Genomic DNA, 26,261 nt, shown 5'->3' on the forward strand with positions numbered 1-26,261 from the left:
CATTTTGTGATAGCTACTAATTGCTTAAAGACTGGAGAAATCAAACGGGAACATTAGCTTTAGGGAAGAAGTCATGTAGTTCCAAGTGCTGATCTCTGTTCTTTTCCCTTGAATAAGTGCTTGTCAAAAATGTTCAGTGTTAGAAAGTAATTGCTGAAGATCCATGTCACTTTTTGCAGTGAAGCATCGTTCAATTAATGTATGTCTTCTCTGATAACTTTTTTCACTCTGAGTGTGGGATTTTTTTTTTTCCTCCCTGTTGTCTGTGGTTTTGTTTCTTATGGTCAGGAAAGCTTCAATTCCAAGGACAAGTTCTTCGGAGTGTGGTGCCAGCCTGGTTGAGACTACAAGCAGCAATGGCTGCAACAGTGAGTACCTTGAAGTTAAATGACTGGACTCCATACAGAAGGCAGGGGAGGAAGCTTTCTTTAATTAAAAGCATATGTTTTGTTTACTTTTCAGAAATAATAACAGAGCATTAGAGTGGAAGAATGGTGGGAAAAGAACATGCAGAGCAACCCTAAGAATACAACAGCTGTAGAGGATGATGCGGTAAGCAAGACGAGAAGAAAGTAGTCTGAAATAGGAAGCGTAGACATCAGTAGATGTCTTGGAGAAGACTGCAACTAAGACATAAACAGTTGCACTTACTAGAGTTTCTATGTGTTTTTAAAGGCATATCAAATTATACAGAAATCACTACAATCAGTATAATTTGTTTAAATTTTTTGAGATTTTTCATGACAAGTTACTGTTTTCAGTAATGCACAGGTAGAAGCATGAGATAATTTGGGGGTTTACTACATGGGAAATACGAATCTTTTTTTTCTTTCACTGCAGAGAATATAAGATAATCATAGGGGTTTTAGTGTGAGGTAATACTATGCGTTTTTCGCAGGATTGTCCTTTTTCACGAGATTGCCCCCGAGGAGCTGAGGACTGTCTTGGCTCTGTAGTTTCAAAATTTATACCCGTGATACATGTCCAGAATTGTCTTGTTTCAGATACACTTACCAGATTGCGGGGGGGGGGGGGGGGGGGGGGTGGGGTTGGGGGGGGAAGTACCTTTCTCCAGCTAATACTGACTCTTCTTTCTTTTCTTCTTTTTTTTTTTAATAGTAAGAAAACATAAAGATGAGGTACCACTGCTAGTATATTAGCCAGCTTCCTGACACAATATTTTAATTCAAATTAAAACAAAATATTAAGAAAAGAGATTGGTAATGGTTAAAAGAAGTTTACTAGGCAGAGTATTTACCTTTTGTTCAGTATACGTCCCTAATATTAAGCAAGACACTTTCCTTGATGGTTTTATTTTGTCTTGCTTCCTTCTGAAAATCTCGCTGCTGAGGGAGATTTAAACCTTACTTTACATTTTCCAGTTGATATTTCAGATATTAGAATTGAGGAATTTTATTCATCAGGTCCATTCTTGACACAAAATATTATCCAGACAGGGGTCTTGGCTGAACAAGTGCTTCCCTCTCTAAAAATGTATTTGTTTTATTCACGTAACCATTTGTTAATCACACCAGTATATTATATATCACTGTCTGGTTCCTCACAGGATTCTCTTTCTCAGACGAAGACAGACCAAATGACACGGTCCATCTCTCTTTCTGCCTTGAGAACAGAAAGAGACTGTCCGGTTAGTCAGAGGCATAGAAAATGTGAACTGAACCATTCTCTTTTCAACTCATTCCTAGCACTGGAGGTTGAAACCAGCAAAAATCAGACACGTTTCCATAATGGCACATCACCTAGCAGCTCATTATATGGGATTTATAAGGTTGTATTGAAGAGAAAATTAATTGAGAAAACTTCAGTAATTGCAAAGGGAGAAAATGCAGAATACAGATTTCCTATCTCTGAAATAAACAATCTGGACATGTATAAAAATACAGGTGCAAAGAAAATGTTGAATAACCTTCTGTTTCTAGGGTGTCTACTCCATGCTGTAGTGTCAGAAAACATAGCGTGTATTTTCTATCAACGTAGACAAAATTACCACAAGACAGAGAAGAAGAGACATGCTGTTACAGTGTGTAAGGTAAGAAGTCAAAGAGAAAACCATATTGTAATAGCTTGTAGAAAACAAAACAGAAAAATACATTACCTTCTGAGAACTCATGACAGAGAGGTTAAAATCCAAGTTAACACTCGGCATCTAAATGGAGAATCTGAGGGCACCAAGTCAAGTAGAGGACCTGATCCAGAGATTAAGTTATACGAAGCACTGAAAGATCACTTTCTCCCCAAATTAACTGATCTGTTATATTATTTTCTGGACTTCAAACCTTTAGCAGGTACTCCGAAGGAAGCTGATAATACTATTTTAAAGGCTGGGAAACATAAAAGTGATTTTTCATCACAGAAGGACATGCCACTGCTAAATAGAGAGCTTAGGAGATCTATGACAGTACTGACAGCTACATTGGAATCAGTATTACCTCAAGTACTTTGCACAGCCTCGGTGGAAATTAGTCAGAGACAACTGCTGTTTGGTAACTTCCATATGTTACCGCTCATGAGACATTCAGACTTAATGAAGTTTGGTATACTGTTTTCATTGAAGAAGGAAAAGGCTTGTGGTTACCTTAAGTGGAAATTCTGGAAGGAAATATTAATAGAAGATGTAAGAGATAAATGGACTGAAGTTGTAGTCTATAAACTCTTAGAACCCTCTCAGCTTCCTAGACAGACATAGCAGAGTTACTCACTGTTACCAATCTTGTTTGCATTATTTGGGAAACAAGTTGTACAAAATGTGAGGACGAATAAACTAAAACCATGTTTAAATGCAAACAAGTTGATTTATGAAACAGTGTTATCTTTGAAGGAAGTCCTATTAGTGATTCAGACTGCTTCACACCCATTGCATCTGAGAACATTTCAGCTTCTAAAATTAATTCTTTCAGTTCACAAGCTTTGTGAATATGATGTTCAGGTCAAAATGAGATCAAGCTACAAATTCATGTTAAGGTGGTCAAAAGCCACAGAAACTACAGGGTAGCCAACATTACATACAATTTAATAAAATACTACAAGACTCCCTAGCAATACTTGCTTACATAACTAAGCAAGTAGTCCTGTGAGCAATAAAGCTAAGGAAACACCAGTTCCAGTGGATCAGTTCATGTGGTTGGAGTCACTGGAGTACAAAAACAGTGTTAGGTGTATATGCAGGGATGAGTAATAAGGTTTCTCTTCCCTGCTTGACTCCTGACTTCATGAAACGCAAGATCTCGTCTTTAAAATTACCTCTCCACCAGCTGAAAGGTTATGGAGGGAAGAAGAGCGGAAAAGACCAGTTTCCTAGGAACCTCCACTAATATGATTACACAACAATTTATTAATAGTCTTACGGCAAAAATTCTTTTATACCTGAGGATCATGTTTTCCCTCCAGAATCTTGTAGTAATGGTCTCTTCATAATGTTTTGCAAAACCCTTTTGATCACTTGCAGAATGAAATGCCAGCCATTAGCAGGAAATCTCTTTATAGACCTAAGTAAGAATTTGCTTATGTTACTGAGTATGCAATTTTTTTTCATTAGTAGCCCAAACACTGGGGCAAAGTAAAATGAAAGAAGAAGGAATGGCTCTCCAAAGAAAACAAGAGGATTTCTCTGTGCTGCATAGTCTTTTGATTTATATTGTTAAATATTAAGCGGGAAGACCAACAGGAAGTCCGTTTGATACCACTTCCCATTTTAAAGGTACCTTCGATGTTGTGCGACCCCTTCACAATTTACTGCACTCCAAAAAAAAAAAAATTTCCTTCTGGCCCTGCATCTTTGAAGAGCAGTAGAGAGGTTCTGGTAGTATGATTCAGTTATTTGAAAATGGAAAGCAGAGGAGAAATGAAGGAGAGAACTTACCACAACAGAAACGGTGTCTGTGCCACTGCTGTCTGTTGTGAGCGTTCTGACTAGGAGCTACCAAACTGACCCGAGTCCAGGCAGAAAGGGAAAGCTGTGAGCTTACCTGAAAGGGGAAATTCCTGCTGCGTGTTCAGCTGTTCCTGTATCAGGACATACTTGCCCAGAAAGGGATGCTCAGGGACAGGGAGAGCTTTAGCCAGAGGTGGTTATGGACTTAACATCAGACAGCCAACTTTTCTACATTAAAAAATGAAACAACTCAACCCAACCCGCTGAATTATGTTCCTTTGGCATTTAGCACCCTTTCAGATTTAAAGGACATAAAGCTATCTCCACTAAAAATTGAAAAGACTGTGGATTAGTTTGGGTAAGAGTTTTTACTTGTACTATGACCATATTCAGACCCAGGAATATTAATGAAGACATACCTGTTCAAGTTTGAAAAAAAACCCTAGAACTAAATTGTGTTATGATTCTCTGGCAATGTTGTTTAGATTACCAGGATGTGTATGTTCACTGTACCTCTCTCAGTTATAATGCCTTTTGTTGACATATATATACTTAAATGAAGAGATGGAATATTCCTGTATCTCAGATTATATGGAATAACCAGAAGAATCCAGACATAAATTATTTGGGTTTTGTGGTTGAGATCAGTGGAAAAGGCTTTTTTCAAGAAAGTACTGCAGTATTTCCTGCACTTTGGAGGAAAATGAGCAAAGAAAAAAAAAAAAAAACCAAACCCAAAAACTTCATTATTGTGTGTAACTGTCTGCTTGTGTTTATCCAAAGCCTGTTCTTGCTTTTCTTCCAATTGTAACCTGTTCAACATAATCTGCATGTAATGTCGGATCAGTTTCTTGATAGCACAGTACCAAATACAAGTTTTGTGAAATGCCCATAGGCAGGTTGCCACTCAGTTCCATGTTTGGGACTGATACTCCACAAAACCTTTCGCAAGGAATTATTTCTGTAGCTAGCTAAGTGCGTGTAAACAGAACCTGCGGCTGTAGAACCTGAAATGGCAGGAAGATACTGCTGTTTTCATGCCCCGAACTGCAACTACAACCAACCTCTAACACTTCCAAAAGCACCTGTATGTCTGTGTAAGATTTGAACCTTCTTTTTCAGTGTACGTTGAAAGAGACTGTTTTCAAATTATCCTCTCAATGTATTTTGCATAGAACTTTTGAACAGGGAAATGACGGGCTCTAAAAATGTAGCTGAGCACCCACTGGTGGCATTTTTTAACAGGGCTCTCTAATTTGAATCTATGCTCTCCATCACAGAATTTGCTGCTGTTTCAAACTATTCAGTCATTTTCACCTGTTCTGGAGATTCTAGGAGAGTTCCTGTTTTGAGGGGATTAGTGTTTGCTCTTACTGCTGCCATGCTGGCAACTTAGCTAAGACAAGCTTACGTTAAAAAAGCTGTTTCTAACTCTTATAGCTGTGAAAATTATCTCAGAGAAGGTGACATGACTGCCACTGATTCAATGACAGGAATCACTCTAAAACATTTATTTTGAGAAGTTTGTGCTACCTGCTAATCTCAGTGAGGATCTGTGAAATGTCATGATGACAAATTATACGTTGCTTTTTAAAAGCGCTTGGAAGCACAAATCCCACTGATTTAGGAATAAAGTTTTTGCTCCTAAATTATCAAAGCACTTGAAAAAAATTCCAATTAGCTATTTCTCTGCTAATAATTCTAACGTAAGTATCTGGGTAATATTTCCAAATAATCCAAACCTATCTTATGCATCTCCTTTGGAACAAAAGGTTTGTAGTTTTTTGCTGTAGCTATATGTTGTCTGTTTAGGAAAATACCCTCATTATGTCTCGTTATGAAGTGCTGGTGGGCACAGAATAATCAGTACAAGGGTCCCACAGTGTCTGAAGTCGTATTTGTTTGACCCAGAACTGGGGTACAGGACCAAGGCACACCCCGCCACCACCAGGACTTAGCACAATTTACCTTGCTGCATACCTTTGAGCCTGTAGTTGCAAGAGACACATTCCTAGAGAGAACTCGGGGCTAATGCAGGGCCCTTCCAAACCAGCCTCTTCTGGAGCCTGTCCCTGGCTGAGAAACAGCTTGGGAACAGGAAAAAATTCAAGTAAGAAATTTGATAATTAGAGTCTTAACGTTTATCTTGCCTGCTTTTGTGTGCACAAAATACAACAGCTGTATTAAGATGGAATGTATTTTAGAGATCTACCTCAGACTCGTAACAGTAAAAAAAAAAAAATTTCTTCCCCACAATATAATCATGAAAAATAATTACATGGTGGGGAAATAATTATTTTCTTAATATTTGCAGAGTGCTCAGAAATTACAAAAGACCCTAGAGAAGGCCATTTAAATGTACATGTTTACTGTCTTTGTAACTTAACTATATAAACTTCCAGACCTCAAACGTTACTTTCCTGTATCATTCCATTGAGTAAAACAGAAGTAGGCATCTGAATGGCAAGTGTTTTTTTAAATTGTTCTCTCATTTGGCCACAGTAGGGGTTTAGAAAAATGAGGCTAATACCAAACTTAGTGTCTTATATGAAAGCTAATGAGCACCGCTACAGAGCTGCTTCTCTGAAAGAGAAACACAAATAAGTAAACTCAACAGGAGCAATCTGGCTCTTTGTCCTCTCACTTTCTTACAACTGCATGTTACAGAAACTTCCTGTAATGAGAGGGATTTTGGGTCAGTAATTTTAATATAAAAATTACAGTAATAATTTAATGTTTGGGAATTGCTGGTTTGGTCATGCAAGTATGAGCTCACACATTACACTGCCTGCCTATTTTTTGTACTTCTAAAACTTACAGTTCACTTAATTGCACGATGCATTAAGAACGAATGTGCAACGGAACATTATTCATATTCAAAACGTAAGAAAAAAAGAATGTCTTTTACCTTTTGTCAGCAAAACCATCACTTCTCCCTGCAGGTCTTGTGACTTTGAAAGTTTTCTTTTTTTTCTTAACAAAAGCAATATCCAGTTGTGATCACTTAGGGATTATAGTCTCTTGCTGGAAATGTATCACCATCAGCACTGCAGATTAATTATCTTCAGAGCAGTCCTGCTATTCACGTTTGCCCCAGTTGCTGAATATTCATTTAACTTTGCCTACTTTAAAGCTTCATGGTTGTTTTTTGAGTGACAGCTATATATTGCACTGCAAAACTGTCCATCAATTAAGAACGAGCCCTGCCTTTTGGTACATGCACTGTTAAAGCAAATACATTTTGATTTCACTTAGGAGTTGTCGTGGTTGAAGAGCAAATGGCAGTGTGGGGGCAAGATGAATTTGGATAGCAGAACTTTAATCACAGAGGTTGCACTGTTATCAATTGCACTACTTCCCTGTTGCCTGGAAGTCTAGGAGAGGCAGTGTAGCGATGCAGCCCATGGTTCTGGGCTCACCGGGCTCATCCCCACTCCCCGAGGCTGGAGAGATGCTGCTGGACTCTGTTGCAGGCTCTTGGGAGCTCCCCCCACAGATCCTTTCTGTACTGTGCTTACCCCTTAAGTGCCCTCAGCCACTCGCTGCCGATCAGCCTTTCCAAACCGCGCCTGCCTTCCCTGTTCCGCTGCGCCCACACTGGAGCTTGCCGCCTGCTGCTTTGGACACTTCTGGGTGCATTCGCGGTGTTGCTCAGGATGCACAGCTGATCTACTTTTAACGCTTGGACATCAGCATCTCAAAGGACTTTTTCAACCAAAATGATTCTATGATTTACTTCTACTATAGCAAAAAGTTAGTTAAAAGGTCACAGGCTTATGGTATAGCGATGCTGACTAGCCCTAACTCATGGCAACAGCTACAGGGATCCTGTCCAGTTACAGAAGTGAAACATTTTCTTTGCCTCCTGTTAAACATGCAGCTTATGCAGACAGAAAGGGCCAAACGTGACATTCAGGTTCTGCTGAAAAAACCAGGCACACGCCTCCCATGAGACTTCTCTTAAAATTCAGGCATACTCCATTTCCTTCTAAATACAGTAACTACACATTTTCCAGCTCACACCCACACTTACTAATCTACCCCTAGGTGGCCACTGGGAGTTCACAGCTCATCCTCTGCCTTCTAACTAAAACAAACCAAAAAAAAAAAAACCCCAACAAAACCCCATCAACACAGCCACCAGCAAGGCTGCCTGTGCTCAGTGCCCACGGATACCAACGGCTAACTTGCCACACACATGCCTCTACCCCAGCTCGTCAGGCCAAATTCAGGAAAAGTTTTTACTAGACATGGGCAGAAGGTTGCCCAATGTACTCTTGGTTGGTACATGTAAAGAAAAATATCATTACTTTGTTGTACAACGTACAACCAAGTATTTTGGGTTTACTACACTGAAAACGGGCCAGCTGCCTGATTTGGCATTTAAAAGCGTGATGAAATGGTGCAAAATTAATCTTACTTTCTTGTCATTCTATTATTAAGTGAAAATAAAAGGGAGGAAAGAATTTAAAAGGCAGCAAATGTATTAATTAGCTGTACTGAGGCTGCTGAATTTACTTACTCGAACCTTGCAATACTGCATTCCAGCTGCAGCAGTCAAAGCAGGCGACTGATGTAGAAGCATGGGAAAAACATGCAAAAGCACAGATCTTGTTTAAAGGCCCTACATAAACAGGACATGGTCAGATCTTGTGTGCCTCACAATTTCAAATGATAAAGCAAAAATATTTTAAAGGAACTTAAAGATACCAGGTAGTCTTAATTTTTAGCACTCTGGATTTTAGTGTTTATAATAGAGAGCATCATGCTACAAGAGAGCCAAAGGAGGCAACCAGTACATTTTGGTTGGGTAAACTTAAATACACAAAGACTGAAATTGCTGGTACACACAAAGCATCAAATATTATTCTAAACCCGATATTTAAGACAACTGAAATTCAATTCAAGGTGGTGAGACAAGTTGAGCTTGTAACTGGACATCTCTTTAGGTCAGAGATTTTTCTCCAAGAATAGAAGGCAAGGTACTTTTATGTATTTTCATCTTTATTTAATGAGCACTCTGTTAATTCTCTCTGAAGATTTTCATTCATTTTATCTACTAAACCTATTCAGTTTTGTAAATAGGACTCTGGGCAGGTTGTGCATCTCTCTTGAAATAAAATCCAGGAAATGGTGGATTTTATGCATCAGCTATTTCAGTATGCAGCCATAGTTTTTCTGGACCCTTTTTACATACATAAATAGAGCACATCCAGGTACCGTGTCTTTCTGCGTGTTGGTATTTGGACTCCAACTGCTATCTGTGCAAACTGTTCTCATTTTGGAAGAAACAGGCTTTCTTCGACTCCAGAATTCCATCAAACTTCATTTACCTGCAATTCTGAGCTGTACAGGGGATTACACAAAATGCAAAGCTTTCTCGCAGCTATTATAATAAACCTATTCCAACTACAAGATTTGATACAAAATGATGTTTATCTTTTGGAAGGGGTTTTGATTGCAAGATGTCCACCCTTCCAGACTTCTCTGCTTTCTGGAATGAAACAAACAGCTCACTGAAGCATTAAAAACATTTACGCTTGGTTTGCTTTAGTTGAACCAAGATGAATAAGGGTCATAACAGTAGTGTAACCATGCAGCAGGTCATCCTTTATGTCATTACATTCTCTTAATACGAAATTCCCAGTAACTATTCGATCACATCCTATTTCCCCATGTCCAAAAAAGCCAAAGAGGGGAACGTTTGGAAAAAACTTCCTGAAGGCATCCGCTTCCATATTCCTTTTGGTTTTATAATGCCGATATCCTCTGCCAACACAGGCAAACATGAAGCCAATGGTGTTACACTCCGGGATGTTTGCTGCTTTGAGACGCTGCATGGCGGCTTCTGCTGTCCTCTCATCGGCTACGTCCTGGTCTAACAGGACAGTGGCACTCTGGATCTGGGGCCCACTGAAAGCCAGCCCGACCACACCACAGGCATCGCCGGGCTGCGCGTTGCTACTGAAAGGCAACAGGCACTGAGTTAGAGAACGCTCCAGGGGCGCCGCTTCCGACCCCAAAACACTTCTGCTGTGGCAGAAGTCGGTTTCAAAGCAGACCAACACATCAGTCATCCTGAAAGCCTCCCACAGTTCAAAACCAAACCAACACCTTCAACTCTTAGCAGCTTTTTTTCTTTTTTTTAGCAACCTTTCACAAGGAAAAACTTTCACATCTGTTACCAGGGATTAAGCATAAGCCTACCTCTCAAATACATGGAAAAGTTGGCGGTTTGTGTACATCACAGCTCTGTAATTCCAACTGAACTACTAGTTAAACCAAAGAAACTCTGCATTTGTGTATCAAAGCAGGGCAGCAGTCAGTAACAGCTGAAGATTCATGTTGCTTTAGGTCTCCTTGGGTGGCCAGGACACGTTGGTTTCAGTAGTTACCTCCTTATGCTTTATTACCAGCAAGTTAATAGATAAGGTCAGCTCCTTATCTGGAGCAATGGTGCAGCTGCCATAAATCAGGTGCAAGAAAAAAAGTGATGTTACTGTGGAGTCCAGACCTACGCTGCCATGAGAGGAGCCCGTGGCAATGTCCGCCCTGCACTCCCCAGCACAGGACGCATCAGGGGGCACCTCGGGCTCTCCCTGCACGGCAGAGCAGCTGGGGCAAGCAGGGCCCGAGCCTGCCCTGCAGGGATCCCAGCGGAGGGAAGGGGCTGGTTAAGCCGGATGAGATCTAGCGCAGTCCTCCGAGTGCCAAGCCCCTCAGCAGCAGCAGCAGCAGCAGCACACCAGGTGTGCTCCTGGGCACGGTCCTGTTCACAGAGCAGCAGCTGAACACACAACGTGAACCAAGCCAAGGCTGATCGAGAAACAGAACCTTCCCATAAATGGTCTCTGTCACAACGAGTGATAATTTATCAGCAAGGCAGAGAATAAACATAGACTACAATAAACTCACATGGGGTATCTCCTTCGGAGTGAGTTTCTCCTAGCCAAGTTTCCAGAACCCAATTTGTAACAGTCAAAGCTTCCAGCTTTTCTAGCTAAATCACAGTGCACCAGTTGTGCTTTATTGTCTTAAAACAAAAAAAATTATCATTTTACTACTGTTAAAGGGCACTCATATGACTTAACTAAAAGGCGACAACTTTTGCAGCGTTTCTCCCGTTTTACATCTTCTTTACAATTTACCCTGAAAAAGATACTTACGTCTCAGAGGTAAGTGATGTAAAGCTCTCCACTTGTCCCCCAGCCAGGATGATACTTTTCTCATTCAAGGGATTGACTATTTGATGAAGAAATCGAGTAGCTCCAGACTTCCAGGAGTTGTAGCCAAACAGAAGAACCACCCGGAGATCCGGGTTATTCTTCAGACCTACAAACAAAACCACAAACACCAACCCTCTCATTTTTAAATCCTGACCCCTGAAGCCCTGCCATCCCAGTCTCTCCTCAAACCATACACCACACCTTCAGTCACGGCTTTCTGTTGCTGCCGCTGGCAAAACCAAGACACAAGCTGCCCAGGCACTCAGGAGCTGAGCTGCATTCCCCACGTAACGGAGAATTTCTGAGAAGACCCTAGCAAGGAAGACAACTGCATCTGCTTCCTCCAGCTTTCCACTCCTTTAGCAGAGCACCTGAGTTCTACCACAGCCTCTGAAGCCACAGCAACTAAGTTTTACTTGGCAGCCCTAACCATCCTTTTACAGATAAGAACCAAGCGTTATTCAAGAACCACAACGTGGTGAATAGCTTTACCTGAAAATTAAATGACATCAGCTAGTGGCTTATCCCGAGGTAGAAACTCTCGTTATATCACCCTTCATAAATGACCTACCCTGCTGAGGGCACAATGTCAGGAATGCAAACTGTATTTATGGAAATATGCCATCTTTTCTTCTGCCTTTCCTTGCCAGACCACCTGACTCAGGATCTAAATGCAACGTTATTTTGGAGAATAAGAGAAGCAGCCCCTCCCCACCTGTTTCTAAACCGTAGCGAAAGGAATCATTCCCAATGGCACAGATGCATTTATCACAATTTTTAACCAATGACTGACTGCTCAAAACCTAACAAACTGTTCCCTGTGAACAGCTCCATGTCAAACCTGAGGTAATCTGAGATGGGAACTCAAGATAACCTTAACACTCCAGAGAACGAGAAGAACAGAGATAGAGATGCGTAAGTACCAGCCGCAGCCCTAGAGCCCCAGCGGGCCCCGGGAATGGAATTTGTGCAGAAGCTGCTGGTTCCACACGTAACTCCGCACTGGCACCTAAAAGGGCACCACAACACTTCACAAAAGCCCAAATAAAGGGGAGAACAAGGACATACCTGCTTCCGCAAATTTACTTTCATCAAAGACCCTGTTCTTCAAGTCTTTAGAAAAATGGAAGGTATGAATTTTCACCCCATCAATTTTGGGAAACAACAGAGCAAAACCAGCTTCGCCCTCTTCAATTTCTTGAGGCTGATTACTGCTTGAACCCATAGGGGTAACTACAAAAATACAAAACCAGACAACTTACATTCAGTGATTCCAATACTTCTGTCTACACCGTTAACACAGATCAAAAGAGGCAGAACAGCTTAGGTGATGTAAAACGTGACAGCTCATTTCCGTAACAACGTATCTAACTGACAGCTGGTGTGACATTTTTGTTGATGTTTTGTAAGGGCGAAGCATGTAGGAGTCCTGGCCGCCGATCAAGCTGCAGTCACTTTGGACAAGGAGTCGCGGGTACATCTGGACATTCTCTCCCCAGCCACAGCAAATGTAAAACGGCTGGAGAACGAGCCCTGTGCCATACAGCTGTCTCAAGCCTTGCTGCCAACTTCTGCAGGCAGGCAAACACACTCACGTTTTCAAGATGTTAAGCAAGCGTGTGATGACAATATAAAGCAAACTGACAGAAACATTGGGAGCACGTCATTGAATCATGCTAGCGACAATGATGCTTAGGCTGCAGAAAGAGAATCTGAGGCAAGAAATTAGGAAAAAAACTTTATAATGATAAAAAAAGTGAAGCACTAGAAAAACACTGCTGAGGGAGACTGTGAATTTTCCACAGTTGCTGTGTATGCCTCCTGCTAGACCGTAACAAAGAGGTACATACCGAGGCCATCCCATGTAAGTAGTCACAATGTGACTCTGAAAAATACATATAAAGCCAAAACCCATTCAATAATTACATTAAAGTGCCAGGTAAACCTGCAATGAGCTGCCTGCTCAGTTAAATCAACCCTTATAATCATAACTGCATCACTTGAAGCAAGAACTTAAGGTCACTCGACTTATCAGCGACACTGTGAACTCCTTAAAACCGAAGCTAAGGCTGAGCAAGGTGGCAGCAGGACAGGGCGGTCACTGCAAGAGCTCTCCTGCTGCTCTGCCAGACGACGCTTTGAAAAACGGGTGAAGTTGCGATAAACTGGCACTGGAGCAGCTGTGCGATACGCTGGACACCTTCAAGCCGATATCTCACGGACTCACGCATTTTCCTCCTACCTACAATCCCTGGGGTGACCAGTCCAAGAACCTGACATCGCTTTGGCAACAATTTTTCAAGTGCGGTTGCTGTTTCTTTACTGTTTCTCTTCCTGGCTGTTACAAAAAGAAGAAAAAAAGAAAAAGGAGAAAGAAGTAAGAGCAGCGCCGGAACCTGCCCTGCGGCCCAGCCCGGCCCATCCGGCTCCCCCGCCGCGCCACAGAGCGGCTGCCCCGCGGGGCTGCGGCACCCGGCCCTACCTTTCTTCTGCTCATGGCATTCCTCGTGTCCGCTGAACGTCTCTGCGTCTGCCACGTACAGCACCGTGTGCGGCAGCACCTGCACCTTCTGCGGGGGTGGGGGAGAAGGCCTGCTGCCCCGCCCCACCCCCTGCCCCGCCCCCCACCCCACCCTGCCTGCTGCCCCACCCCACCCCCTGCCTCACCCCCACCCCACCCCCTGCCTCACCCCCACCCCACCCTGCCTGCTGCCCTGCCCGCTGCCCCACCCTGCCCGCTGCCCTGCCCCACCCTGCCTGCTGCCCTGCCCACTGCCCCACCTTGCACCCTGCCCCGCCCCCGCCCCACCCTGCCCACTGCCCCACCCTCTGCCCCACCCTGCCTGCTACCCTACCCACTGCCCCACCTCACCCCCTGCCGCCCCACCCGCTGCCCCCCCCATCCCCAGCCCCTCCCCTGCTCCACCTTGTCTCTATCCTGCTCTGCCTGCTGCCCCGCCCCGCCCCCTGCCCCGCCCCGCCCGCTGCCCCGCCCCACCCCCTCGCCGCACCCCGCCCGCCGCGTCGCGAGGCCCCGCGCGCCCCCACCTCCAGCTCGCGGGCCAGCGCGCGCACCAGCGCGTGGCTCTCGGCGGGGCCCGGCTCCAGCGCCGACACCCAGGCGACGCGCTGCCTCGCCCGCAGGGCCCGCCGGGCGCACTCCCTCCATAGCCGGCTTACGCTGCAACGCACCGCGCACACGCCGCGTCGGCGGGGCCGCCCCGGCCCCGGCCCCGGCCCGCCCGCCCGCGGCCCCGCCGCTTACCAGGCGGCGCGCAGCAGCGCCTTGGTGGGCAGGAAGCCGAGGACGCGCTCCACCACCTCGGCCAGGTTGCCCAGGACGAAGCCGCCCTTGGCTGCGGCCTCCATGGCGCCGCCCCCTTCCCGCCGCGGCGTCACCCGCGCGCCGGCGCTCCCGCCGCGGACTTCCGGCCGCGCGGGGGCGGGGCGGCGGCAACGGCCGCGGTAGCGCCGCCCGGCGGCGCGGAGGACCCTGCTCGCGCCCGCCCGCCCGCCCGCCCCAGCACGGACACAGCGCACTGTGAAAAGGGCTTTTATTCATCAACTTGATGCAAGTTTACAGAGCAGCGTACATCGCGCCCGGCTGCGCCGCCAGCCCCAGGCGCTGGGGGGGCCCGGCCGCCGCCGCCCGCCCCGGCCCCGGGAGCGCGCAGCCAGCCCCGCCCCCGGCCCCGCACAGCGCCCGGGCGTCCCGCAGCGCCGCGCCCCGCTCCCCGCCGCTTCTATATAAAACTGTTTCGTTCAAGGATTTCCATCGCGATTTGTGCCAATCACTTTATAAGTTCATTAGTTTACAAATGATTGCAACAACCCGTTAATAAAATGGAACACCTAAAAAGGTTTTTAGTATTTAAATAACTCCAAGCTCCACACTGCTGCTCTTCTGGTTAGGGAGGTTGAGCCGACAAGTAGCAGGAACAGCCCGGCAAGTTCTGATGCCCCAGTGGAAGTGACTAGGTACAAGGTTTTATTGGCACAGCCTTGCTCTGCTTAAAAAAAAAAAAAAAAAAAAAAAAACAACCAACAAAACAAAACCAACAAACAACAACAAAAAAAAAACAACAAAAAGCAAACCAAACAAAAAAAAAAACCAACCAAACCAAAAAATGAACAGAATCTAAACAAAGAGCATCTTTTCCAAGAAACAGTTCATATTCTCATACAGCCATGAAAAATGTTTAATGACTTAACATACACGTGTTGTTCCTATATAATTAATTTGGAAATACTACAGATGCTGTCATTTTTAGACCAGAAAAAACTACTGTGATTTGCAAGACCTGACATATCCTAAAACAGTATTAAACAATGTATTAAACTTCTTGGCTTTAAATGAAACGATACAACGCAAGTCTCCGCAGTCTGCATTTTGCAAAAGGTAAGAAATACACAGAAGTGTGTGAACAACTCACTCCTACTGAATGATCTTTAGTAACTCGATAGGCTGCTGTAGGGAGCTTATGCTTTCAAATAAAATTAAAAAAAAAAAAAAAGGGTGGGGGGAGAAGGGAGGGCATGGCCCAAACACGCTTAATCCATAAGAACAAATACGGTAAAGGCCCAAACTGCTCAGTCCAGGTACCTAAGAAGAGCGGAATGGTAAGGCTGTAACTTATACTTTACGTGTCAGTTGACAGATTATCCACTAACTTATCTAATAGCTAAAGTCTTCAGTACAGCTGTTATAGGGGCACTCATAGCTTGAGTCTGTGTGTTGGAAAATATAAAAAAGAGCTTGTTTTGTTGACATTGGTCCAGGTATACAACAGTCCTCAATGTTAGCCATCTTCTTTTGGAGGAGTGTACCAGCCTATGGAGAACAGAGAAATGCGTTAGGGACCGACATCACTACGTCAAGACCATCTTTACCCATCTCACTCCCAATCCGTGGGAGACGGCAGCCTCGTGGGGCTCGTCCCTCCCCTCTTGGAGCAGGTCAGCTCAGCGAGACCCAGAGCGCCCCGAGGGCTAGCGGTCCGCAGAGGGAGATGAAGCATGCGGCATATGTTTCAGGATCACATCCAGTATTCCGATGCGAAAGGTAAAAAAAAGTAAAAACGAGTTTGAGGGGTTTTGTGGTAGCAGCTATCCTGAGCTGGACATCAATGGAGGAAGCTGCTGCAGGTTAAACAAAACCAAACGGAAGAGGGGCAAAACTCCCAAGTCTTCAAGCCACTCAGTGCACAGACATACAAGTGTGGCTACACAGAGATGCCGATGTACGAGCCCCCTCCTGCATAGCGCACAGCCAGGCGCACACAAGCATTTGAATGGTTTACCCTGCTCCTGCACATCTTGCTGTAGGAACAGGCTCAGAAGCGTCAGTTGAGTAACTTGTCTCCTGATCGGATTTGGCATGTTTTAGCAGTTGAATCGTACCTGGTCAAGTGTGCAGTTTTTTTCTAGCCACCTCCAGGTCTCCCATCTTAACTCTTTCAGACACTATTGTAAAAATTCCTCCGAATTTTTATACAGTGAATACAGGGCCTAGTTATGTTGTCCCAGAGAACAGGTAGCAGCTCTAAGCTAAAGACACCTTTTGCAGCAGCAATAAATGCTGTGACTGCTTTGTGTACAGCTCCTGACGCGGCAGTAATCACTGTAGTCAAGGCTGGCACATAGCTAGAAGTAAACAGCCAGTCATACCGGCTTTTGTGGCAAACTAAAAAAGCAGAAGACTCAGTTAATGGCAAGATCAAAATATCATCAAACTGGAAAGCATTTTAAAGTAGTTATCTTTGATCTTCCTTCCAATATCAGAGGCAGCATTAGGTTCAATTTTAGAGGTAGGGGAACAGAGATGCTCACTACAGTCACGCTGAAATACGCTCTCGTGTTCACAGTGATACCAATTCCCAGAGGACACTGTGTCCAGCCTGAACCAAAGAACATCATGGAAGTGGTAACTGCCTCAGCTCCCCTCGTCATGAGACCAGGGTACCGATTCTGCTGACTATTTTTACATAACATGTAAGCTACTTAAACCTTTTAAAGCCTCAGGTCATTTGTTACCTTCTCATCCTGGCACAATGAATGAAATTATACCTGAAGCACTTAAATACTTTTTTTCTGCAGCTGAGGCACCATTAACTGGCTTTTAAAGGGTTAAAAAACCCCACACAAACAAATGTGTCTCCCATTTCTTTTGCACAATTTTCCAGCCAGTGTACTTCACCTGGACTTTTTGTATCTTTTAGTCTCTGCTCTTTCTTTCTGCTTTATCTCTTCCTTAATGATTATTACTGCTAAGGTTTTGCCACACTGAAACAAAGCCTTTCGAGGCAAGAGGCAAGCTTCCAGCAGGTACTTCACTAACAAATAAGACACTTTAAAAGCTACAGTGATGATAAAGTTCCTAGATCAACTAGCTGAAAATGAAATTGAACTACCTTCCAAAAGATAGTAGGAACACATGGAACATTCACAAATGCTGGAAGAGTTGCAACAATTGTTAGTCAAGTTACTTTAAGCACTATTGTCTCTCTAGTGCAAGCTAGGAGAGAGGAACCACCATTTACAGCCCTCCCAAGGCCACTTAAGGCACTCCAGCACTTCAAGTATTACTGCAGCCAAACACCAATTCCCGGGTTGCTGTGCAGACAAGAACAAAGTCACAAGAATATACATACCATTTTTCTCGTGTATTTGTACTAGTGACTTATAGGACTGCTGTGCTCTTGCTAGATTATATTGATTCTGAAAGGAGAACAAACTAATGTAAGAAACCCTGCATCTAGATAGGCAGGACTTAAAAACAGTTTTACGAAGAAACTCTACAGTGTGCTTGCAAGTAAAAACCATACACAAAGTTACAACATTCCTGGCTTTAAAGTACAAGATTTTCAAGACAAATACCCTTATTTTCTCATTTCTCCTCCATCATAATGACAATAATTTGCATACCCTGCTGCTGGAAAGATCCTTCTCTCAGAAGGTTCAGAACCTGAGGTAAGTCAGAAGTGTGGGCAACCACAACAGCGGGCTTCAGACAGTCTGGACCCTAACGCTGCCTTCCTCGGCAGGGTTAGACAGAATTGTGATCATCAACTTTCACATCTTTTCACTGTTCTTGAATCACTACTAAAAAACTGGCATCCAAGTGACAATTTCTTGGCTAAAATATTTAAACACCCGTTCAAAATAGCATTTAGTACTTCGAAGTCTTTTAAGTTATGGTCTGTTACCAGCATGCACACTTGAACTGACTAATGATTTTGATTAACGATGAATGGCTAGCTCAGGATTATTTGCATGTTATTATTTTTCACTCCTCATGAAACTTTACAGGTGTTTAGTCCAGCAAAAGGAAGAGAACATCAGTGTATATCATCCTGGCAGTCAGGCTGTCATCTATAGCCCTTCTCAGAGCCAAAATTTCTAAGTCCTCCTGATTCCCAATTCTGATCCTCCTTCCCACCCCTCTTGCCAATACAGGGATAGTACAAGTCTAACTACTTTCACACTCTGTCCACCCCAAGGTTTTACTCTCCTCATACATTCATAATTTCACAGAATCACAGGCTGGTTGGGGTCAGAAGGCACCCCTGGAGGTCACCCAGCCCAACCCCCTGCTACAGCAGGGTCGTGTCCAGGCGAGTTTGAATGTCTCCAGAGAAGGAGACACCACAACCTCTCCAGGCAGCCTGTGCCAGGGCTCTGTCACCCTCGGAGTAGAGAAGTTCTTCCTCACGTTCAGATGGAGCTGCCTGTGTCCCAGTTTGTGCCCGCTGCCCCCTGCCCTGCCGCTGGGCACCACTGAACAGAGCCTGGCCCCAGCCGCCTGACTCTTGCCCTGAAGATACTTGTAGACGTCGGTAAGATCCCTCTCGGCCTTCTCCAGGCTGGGCAGGCCCGGCTGCCTCAGTCCTTCCTCATCAGGGAGATGCTCCATTCCCTCATCATCTTCATAGCCTCCCCTGGCCCCTCTCCAGCAGTTCCCAGTCTCTCGAACTGGGGAGTCCACAACTGGACACAGCGCTCCAGATGCGGCCTCGCCAGGGCAGAGAGCGGGATCTCCTCCCTCCACCTGCTGGCCACGCTCCTTCTCATGCCCCCCAGGATCCCACTAGCCCTCCTGGCCACATGGGCACGCTGGGCTGGCCCACGGGCAACTTGTTGCCCACCAGCACTCCCAGGTCCTTCCCCGCAGAGCTGCCCCCAGCAGGTCAGCCCCGGCCTGGGCTGGTACGCGGGCTTGTGCCTCCCCAGGGGCAGGACCCAACACTTCCCTTGGTTGACCTCCATGAGGTCCCTCCCTGCCAGCTCTCCAGCCTGCCCAGGTCTCGCTGAAGGGCAGCGCGGCCTTCACCAGTCAGCCACCCCTCCCGGCTTTGTATCATCCCCAAACTTGCTGAGGGCGCGCCCTGTCCCTTCATCCAGGTCACCCTTTTCCTGCTGATGTACTTGAAGAAGCCCCTCATGTCCTTGCCCTCCCCCAACAGATTTAGGACCTTAGCGTTCCTTGTCACTCCCCTGCATGTTCTGACCACGTCCCTATGTTCCTCCCAAGCGGCCCGTCCTTTGATCCACGTCTCATAATCCTCCTTCTTCTGTCTGAGGTTTGCCAGAAGCTCCGTGCTTGTCCATGCAGGCTTCCTGCCCCACTTCGCTCCATTTCCTACTTGGGGGGATGCACCCATATTGAGCTTGGAGGAAGTGATGCTTGAGTATTGGCCAGCTCTCTTGGGCCCCACTACCTTCTAGGGCCCTAACAAACTCATAGTTAACTGCCCGTAAAGTACTCACGCATGCACCAGACATCAAGATAAATCAAAATGCAAATATATTTGTAATGACAATTCTGTCATCAAGCATCTTCTCTGCAAGTCAAAGAAACAGAAGCCTAACAGTAATTTAATTCATATACGCAGCACATTTACCTTATTGGCTCCAAACTGTACTCTGGCTTTTCCTTTGACTAAAGTGGCATTGATCTGCATGATGACTGATTCTATTGAATAGGCACTGCTCCAGCCCTGGAGAAGGAAAGAAATATTTCTATATAACACGTACTCACTGCCTTTGCTCACCTTGCAAATCTAGTTTGGAATGTGTGCTTAGGGATTATTTATTTTTTTTCCACTCCCACACTCCAGTTTCAGTTTTACCTACTTGTTCCCAGTTAACTTTTATTTTCCAGAGAAAATCTGGAAAGTGATACACAGTATTAGTACCAAGACCCTGCAGTAAAAATGAAAAGGCTGAATCACACATTTCCAAGACACAGCGAGGCAGAAACAGGATTAACTCCATTGTTACAGCATTTACAAATTTTCAGCAATGTCACAACAGAAATTACAGCTTCTTGTTGTAAGCAGAAAAGATTGCAATCTAATGAAGTCATCCAGTGAGCTATGACAATTCTGCTTCCATGAAAATTACTGCTCATCTCTGGTATTGCTTTACCTTTCAGGGTTCACAAAAGTTTCTGCCAGAGCCTGCAGACATCTACTTTGTTCATTTACTACTTAAAGAGAAAGCCAATCACACTGTCTACGCAAGAGTGTCTATGCCTAGAATCCTCTGCATTCCCCACTTCTCCAGAGCTCACTTTGTGCAGTAGCAGAGGCTTCTGGAAAAGAAAACAATGCATCTTGCTCCTCAGAACTCACTCTTTACACTGGCTTCCTCCCAGAAATTCTGAGAATTCAAAGTTGATGTGCTCTCACTTCTTGCCTCTTCCTCAGACCTCTCGTAAGCCATCCAAGATCTCACACAAGATCAGCAAGGCAAATCTTGTGGGACTATTTCACCATCTTTCCTTTGGAGTGTGTAATTTATTCCACACAGGGATTCTTCAACTCGGGGGAAACACCTATTTTCATTATTTTAAAGCATGCTTTGTTATTATCCAGATAACAGAGCCTGTGTTCACCTGTTTAGTAAGAAGTTCCATGCATAATGCACCTCCACCTAGGACATACCTAGAAACAAATGTGAAAGAAAATATATTTGACATCAGCAGTTAGTGAAAAAAGATGAAACTGTTCACACAGCCACACAGCATTTTAAGCTCTTGCAGGCTAATTTGTTAATTTTTTTGTTCACATAAAGCTGAAATGCCCTTTAACTAGTAATATATTGTAACTAGTTAGCCATGTTATACTTACACACAGAAGAATAGCATTGTGAGACCAAAGGAAAAAAACATAATTCCTTTGCTAATGACAGTTAAAAAATCAGAAACCAAGCTAGTCTACACAACTGTACACAGACCGTGAAAAAAGGAAGGTTGCTTTTTATGGCTACACTCTGCATATGTAGTAGTGACATATAGTTGTAAAAAACCCAAACAAATTCACTTCTGTAAAGAAATTTAACACAATTCCAAGCAATGAAGGTATACCTATAAATCAAAGATGTAGACAAATAAGATTAGAAAAGAGCAAGTGAAAATCTGCTCTATAAACCACTTTCTAGTTTCAATCATGCTTAATCACACGTTGTGCTGACTGGGACTCGGCAGTCGGAACACCCGGTCATCACAAAACCCGGACTGAGGGAGCAGAATTTGCCACTCCGAGAAGATAGTCTCCCCTATGACAGAGGCATTCAAACAACATAGATCTGTACAACATCCCTAGGGAAACAAGCAGTGAAAACCTTCAGGGCCATTCTTTCTTTCGTTCTACTGGGAAGTCCAAGTAAAACAAAACCAAAATCCAAATGAGCTTTCTGGCATCTGGCACTGCTTGTTTACTTTTTTGGTAGCAGCAACCCTCAGGAACACTGTTTAACTGCACTATTTCCTGAAAGCAAGAAAGACACACAGCAACTAAAACCAAACCAGATTCAGCACCAGCTATCGCAGACCACGATACTTTCAAAGGTACAGGTATCACCTCCTGTCAGTGAGAGATGCATAAAAGCCTTGGAAGGTGAATTTAATCTTCTCTCTATGGGTATATACAAGACAGCACTACAAATACGTTTTAGATGCCTGTTACAGCACGGTGTCCATTGAATTTAGTGGGTTTGTTTTAGCATTTGAAGAGTTTTTAGGCAAAAGCTTTACAGCAGGGTTACCAGCAAAAGTCAGTTAAAACTATACGACAAGTTTAAGGCAACCCAGGGATCAAGACCCCTTGTCAAAGTAAAAACTCAAAGCACGTTACAACAGAAGCAACAGCGACGTTAGCTATCCACAGAGGACAGTTCCTAAACTTTATGGCAGGCACAGATTCTTTCAAGGCTTGACACAAACAAAGCAAGTCAAAGCGGAATTGCACCCAGCTGTTTGCCTACTATTAGCTCATCGCTTGAGAAGCAAGTCTCGGTATCACACTGAGCTCTTCACCAAACTCAAGGTTACAGCTGCTCATGCTCTTAAAAGTCTACATGGTCCTCTCGAAACGTTCCCTGCAAACCCAGTCAACTAGTCTCAATTGTAACATTTTTACCAGAAAGTAAAATTTCCGTAAGGCAGCTCACACCTACCCTCCTGTGAGCACAGGAGATACCACTCGCACAAAGGGAGGATCAAAAGGGAAGTTATCCTGAAAAGCATAACAAAAAACAACGTTAAGAAACATCCCGTGACACTGTTTTCCTATCCAGGAAGTATTTCATTAGCCTAATTTGGCAAATCAGACTTAAAGCAGTAAAATTTAGCAGTAAAATTTTTCAGTTCTCTATAAAGCACTTTTTCACAGTACTGGCTATAAAGCAGTATTTGGGAAGCTTTAGTGCCAAACTTAAAAGTGGCATTTCCACCCCCCCACCCCTCCCTTTTTTTTTTTTTTTTTCTTTTTTAATGCAACAGCTTCATCTTTACCCAAGTAACAACTGAGGGTCATTTCAGTCACTTTCTATGGTAAGCTACAAATGTAACCCCAGCATTCCTTCCCATAGACACATACCTTAAAAGAGAAGTTGAGTAAAATGTATTCTACACCTTCTTTTTCTTTTAAGACCTGAAGATCACTATGCAGTGGGCTATCAGGATCAACCCTATAATAGAAGCAGGGGTGAGATCCTAGTTGAAGTGAATATTTTCGCTACCTGTAAATAGTAATTACTCTTAAAGAGCTCCTTTATGTACTTGTAGCTTACAAACTGTAATTTAATGTGAACTGTAAAAAACTCTGGCTCCCTTTACAAAGTAAACACGTTGCCATGAGATCAGCATGGAAGCTTGCTGCAGCACACTACATTCCCAATACTAATCAAGTGTTACTTGAACATAGTTAGCACAAAATAACCTTTTTTTTTTTTAAATAGCAATTTTAATTCTCTTCAGTTCACTGGAAATCTGTGTTCTGAGAAAGGGGGCAGGGGGATTTTAACAGGAAGACTGTATGATCTAGTTTTCAGTACGCAGTGAAACCTTTATGGAATATGTTATCGCAGCTCTGTATCAGCTGTTAGAAGTAATCCGCATCAGCAGAATTACTGAAGCCAGCAGCTTCTACTCAGCAGAATTTCAACAACTGTTTGTTGCAAAATGCTGGTGTTGAGCAGCCTACACTAATGCAGACACTACTGGGTTAACCCCACCCAGGCTCTTACACCCCAGCTTTCAAAAGAGAGGAGTCAAAAAAGGCCTGCAGCAAGCCAAAAGCATACATTAGACATATGTTACGGGCTATTACAGCCAATCCTCTGCTGCAGGTGAAACCAACAGTCATCTGTCCCCACCCTACCAGTGGGAAGGGGTTTCAGAAGAAAATCTCCCAGTGCCCCACAACCCATCGTATCCAGCCACAGCTTGTACTAGGCCAGTTCAGTTACTTGCTCTAGTAACGATACCGTTCCTTAGTCAGACGGGCTCTTTTCTCTCTGACGTTTAGCCCCTCAACTCCTCTGCACACACGTTGGGTTTTTTTCAGACACTTTTTGCTGTGACAAACACACAGTATTTCTTCTCTTAGTCATTCTGGAAGCCATTTGCTGCATGTGCTCCATTTTCTCTTTATTGAAGGTAGAAAATCAGACCTGTTCACGGCACTTGAAAACAGGTTTCAAATCCCTGCACAGCAGTTTGAGCACTTCGTTACAGAAGCGCTGAATGGACAAGGCCTCCTGTAATATGGCACAGATTTTTCTGACACACGTCACCCCTGCCATTTTCAGCTTCCAAACGTTCACACGCCTGTGATTACACTAAGGAAACAAAACTGTGTTTCAGCAGCTGGTGACACAGCCATACAAATCTTACCACTAGGACAAGGCAACAGTTCCCACGGGCAGGTCAGCTACTGTGCTGAAACAGCTTGTGCCCTTACACGTATTGACCATGACAGATCTGAACTGATGGAAGTTCTTTCATCCACTGCCATCTTCTGCAGCCACCCAGCCTAGCCTGGATAGGCTTTTCCTTCCTACAGGTTATCTTGTAGGATAATGGCAGGTGATCCTGTTACCAGGAATAATTTCAATATGATACCTCTAGAATTAAAGTTATTGGACTATGGGTACCACAAGGTGAGTTCTCATCTAGTACACACAGTGAAAATCAGAAAAGAGCAGACAAGTAATAATTATGCTGTACCTAAAAGTTTCAGTCCTATGTGTCTGCTCAACTGCAGAAATAAAGAACTAATGAGACTAAGACCGTTCTGTTCCTTCTTACATCGTGAATGAAACTACAAGTTGCATTTTCTTGAAATTAAAAACAAACAAAACCACAATAAAACCATCCAGACAAAAAAATTTCATCATTTAAGGCTTCATATTTTGGAGTAGTTTTGGAAAGAATTGAACAGTAATGAGAGGTACAGTAATACACACTGTGTTGACTGTGACAAGAGGGTTTGTTTTTTTGCCAGCTCAACTACTACAGTTGAATCTGTGTGTATTTCTCTATACCAGAACTGTAGCGATCACACACTACTTTATATGTTCTAGCTAGAGATTCTCATCTGTCAGAAGCAAGAATCTCTGCAGCAATAAAAAAAAATGGATTCTTCAGGACATAAAAAACTTGAATAACTTACTTTAGAAGCTTAACATGCCATTCATACAAGCTGTCATTTACCAGTTCCACTGAATATATCCCTGTAGAAATATTAGACAGAATTAATTATGCACTAAAAGTTTACAGATTTTGTTTACAGTATTACAGATTTTGCAAAAACATTCTTTGTTTTTAAGTACAAACACTGTCAGTAGATGTAAGCAATAGATAAAATACTGAGATACTGATACTGAGGCAGATCCTTCCTTCAGGAAGCAGCAGCAGCTACTTCCTCCAGAAGTAGCAGAAGCACTTCTGCGCAAGACAAGGAAAAAAAGTCCTTTCACTTCTATAAAAAAAAATATCCACGTGAATCAAAATGTTTTTCTGACACCCAACCATTTCCCCTTCTCCCAGCGCCCCTTCAAACTTTCCACAGCTACAACTCCAGCTTGCTTAGTGCTCAGTATATTTTATACCCAGTACATGACCAACACACTTTTAAAACACTTAACACACAGTCTGAGTATGCAGCATTATATCTCATGGGTTCCCGTCTGTACTGGTAGACCAGGACAGAACACTGGATAGCATGTGGAGCAAAAACCCAAAAAAAGAAGATACTGTATTGGATGAAGCACATTCCCAGCAGATGACCAAAGAAACCAGAAAAAAGCATCAAAAGAATAGTTGTTTCTGGCAGCCAGCTAGTGGTATTCAGCAGTCGGTAAGTTTTAAGCACATTAAACAATAGTTATGCATTTCATTCAAAGGGAAGGATGAAAGGTTATCTGCCATTTTCTCGTATGTTCAAGCTTCCTTTTGCAGCAGTTCACAAGCAGCCCAGGAAAAAACAATGAATCTTTAGCCATCAGACAAGATTTAGAAAATGGTATTGGTGATGTTCAAATGTCTAATCCCTTCCCCCATGGACTATTGATGCATACACGCTAAACAACTATTATTAAACTTGCTCTTGTTAGCTGGGCCAATATTTAACAGTGTATCTGTTGCTGACATAATTATTGGGAAGACATACACAAATCAGGAATCAGCCTAGGATTTTTGAAGGATATACAACCCATAGATTGCACTCATCACATTCTCTCCAAGGAATTATAGTATTCATTTCTGAGAATTATTATTCCAGAATACATTATCTTGCCATTGAAACTTTTAAGCATTAGTACTTGGGAGTACAGATACCATTTCAAGCTGCCCAGACACC

The 26,261-nt window shown here is 43.7% G+C and overlaps 3 protein-coding genes across 11 annotated transcripts in view; 1 reads left to right on the top strand and 2 right to left on the bottom strand.

Moving 5' to 3' along the window:
- Positions 1-7,376, top strand: part of NRG4 (neuregulin 4) — a 55,424-nt gene extending 48,048 nt beyond the window's left edge. For 3 of the 9 annotated variants that reach the window (XR_008747441.1, XR_008747440.1, XR_003553630.2), the window contains exons 5-8: positions 289-368; positions 463-552; positions 1,941-2,050; positions 3,557-6,353. Coding sequence is in view for 2 of the 9 variants with exons in the window: in XM_005235674.4 (XP_005235731.2) it covers positions 289-368; positions 463-482 (100 nt within the window). In the remaining 7 variants the exon portion in view is untranslated. Of the gene's footprint in view, positions 1-288; positions 369-462; positions 715-1,567; positions 2,051-3,556; positions 6,354-7,147 lie in introns of those variants that run through there. The other 6 variants (XR_003553635.2, XR_003553637.2, XR_008747445.1 and 3 more) reach the window with 6 other exon arrangements.
- Positions 7,377-8,875: 1,499 nt separating this feature from the next.
- FBXO22 (F-box protein 22) lies at positions 8,876-14,542 on the bottom strand. The gene is made up of 7 exons (XM_055805759.1): positions 14,384-14,542; positions 14,167-14,299; positions 13,601-13,688; positions 13,361-13,456; positions 12,187-12,351; positions 11,059-11,224; positions 8,876-9,856 (listed from the first exon to the last, which is right to left on the bottom strand). The coding sequence occupies exons 1-7, from the start codon at positions 14,485-14,487 to the stop codon at positions 9,427-9,429; spliced, it is 1,182 nt and encodes a 393-aa protein (XP_055661734.1). The 5' UTR covers positions 14,488-14,542; the 3' UTR covers positions 8,876-9,426.
- Positions 14,543-15,142: 600 nt separating this feature from the next.
- UBE2Q2 (ubiquitin conjugating enzyme E2 Q2) overlaps positions 15,143-26,261 on the bottom strand; it is a 51,821-nt gene continuing 40,702 nt past the window's right edge. The window contains 7 exon segments of the mRNA XM_055805770.1: positions 15,143-15,949; positions 17,769-17,835; positions 20,019-20,114; positions 21,014-21,062; positions 22,576-22,634; positions 22,998-23,088; positions 25,074-25,134. Coding sequence (XP_055661745.1) covers positions 15,918-15,949; positions 17,769-17,835; positions 20,019-20,114; positions 21,014-21,062; positions 22,576-22,634; positions 22,998-23,088; positions 25,074-25,134 — 455 coding nt within the window. The 3' untranslated portion in view covers positions 15,143-15,917.

This window comes from Falco peregrinus, chromosome 1, assembly GCF_023634155.1.
Source record: "Falco peregrinus isolate bFalPer1 chromosome 1, bFalPer1.pri, whole genome shotgun sequence".
Lineage (NCBI taxonomy): Eukaryota > Metazoa > Chordata > Aves > Falconiformes > Falconidae > Falco > Falco peregrinus.

Coding starts and splice junctions, on each gene's coding strand:
- FBXO22 (XM_055805759.1), bottom strand. CDS start 14,487: ATGGAGGCCGCAGCCAAGGGCGGCTTCGTCCTGGGCAACCTGGCCGAG. Junction 13,457..13,600: donor ATGCCATGAGCAGAAGAAAG/GTAGGGCCGGGT, acceptor TTTTTGTAACAG/CCAGGAAGAGAAACAGTAAA. Junction 9,857..11,058: donor ACATCACTTACCTCTGAGAC/GTAAGTATCTTT, acceptor GTTGCCTTTCAG/TAGCAACGCGCAGCCCGGCG.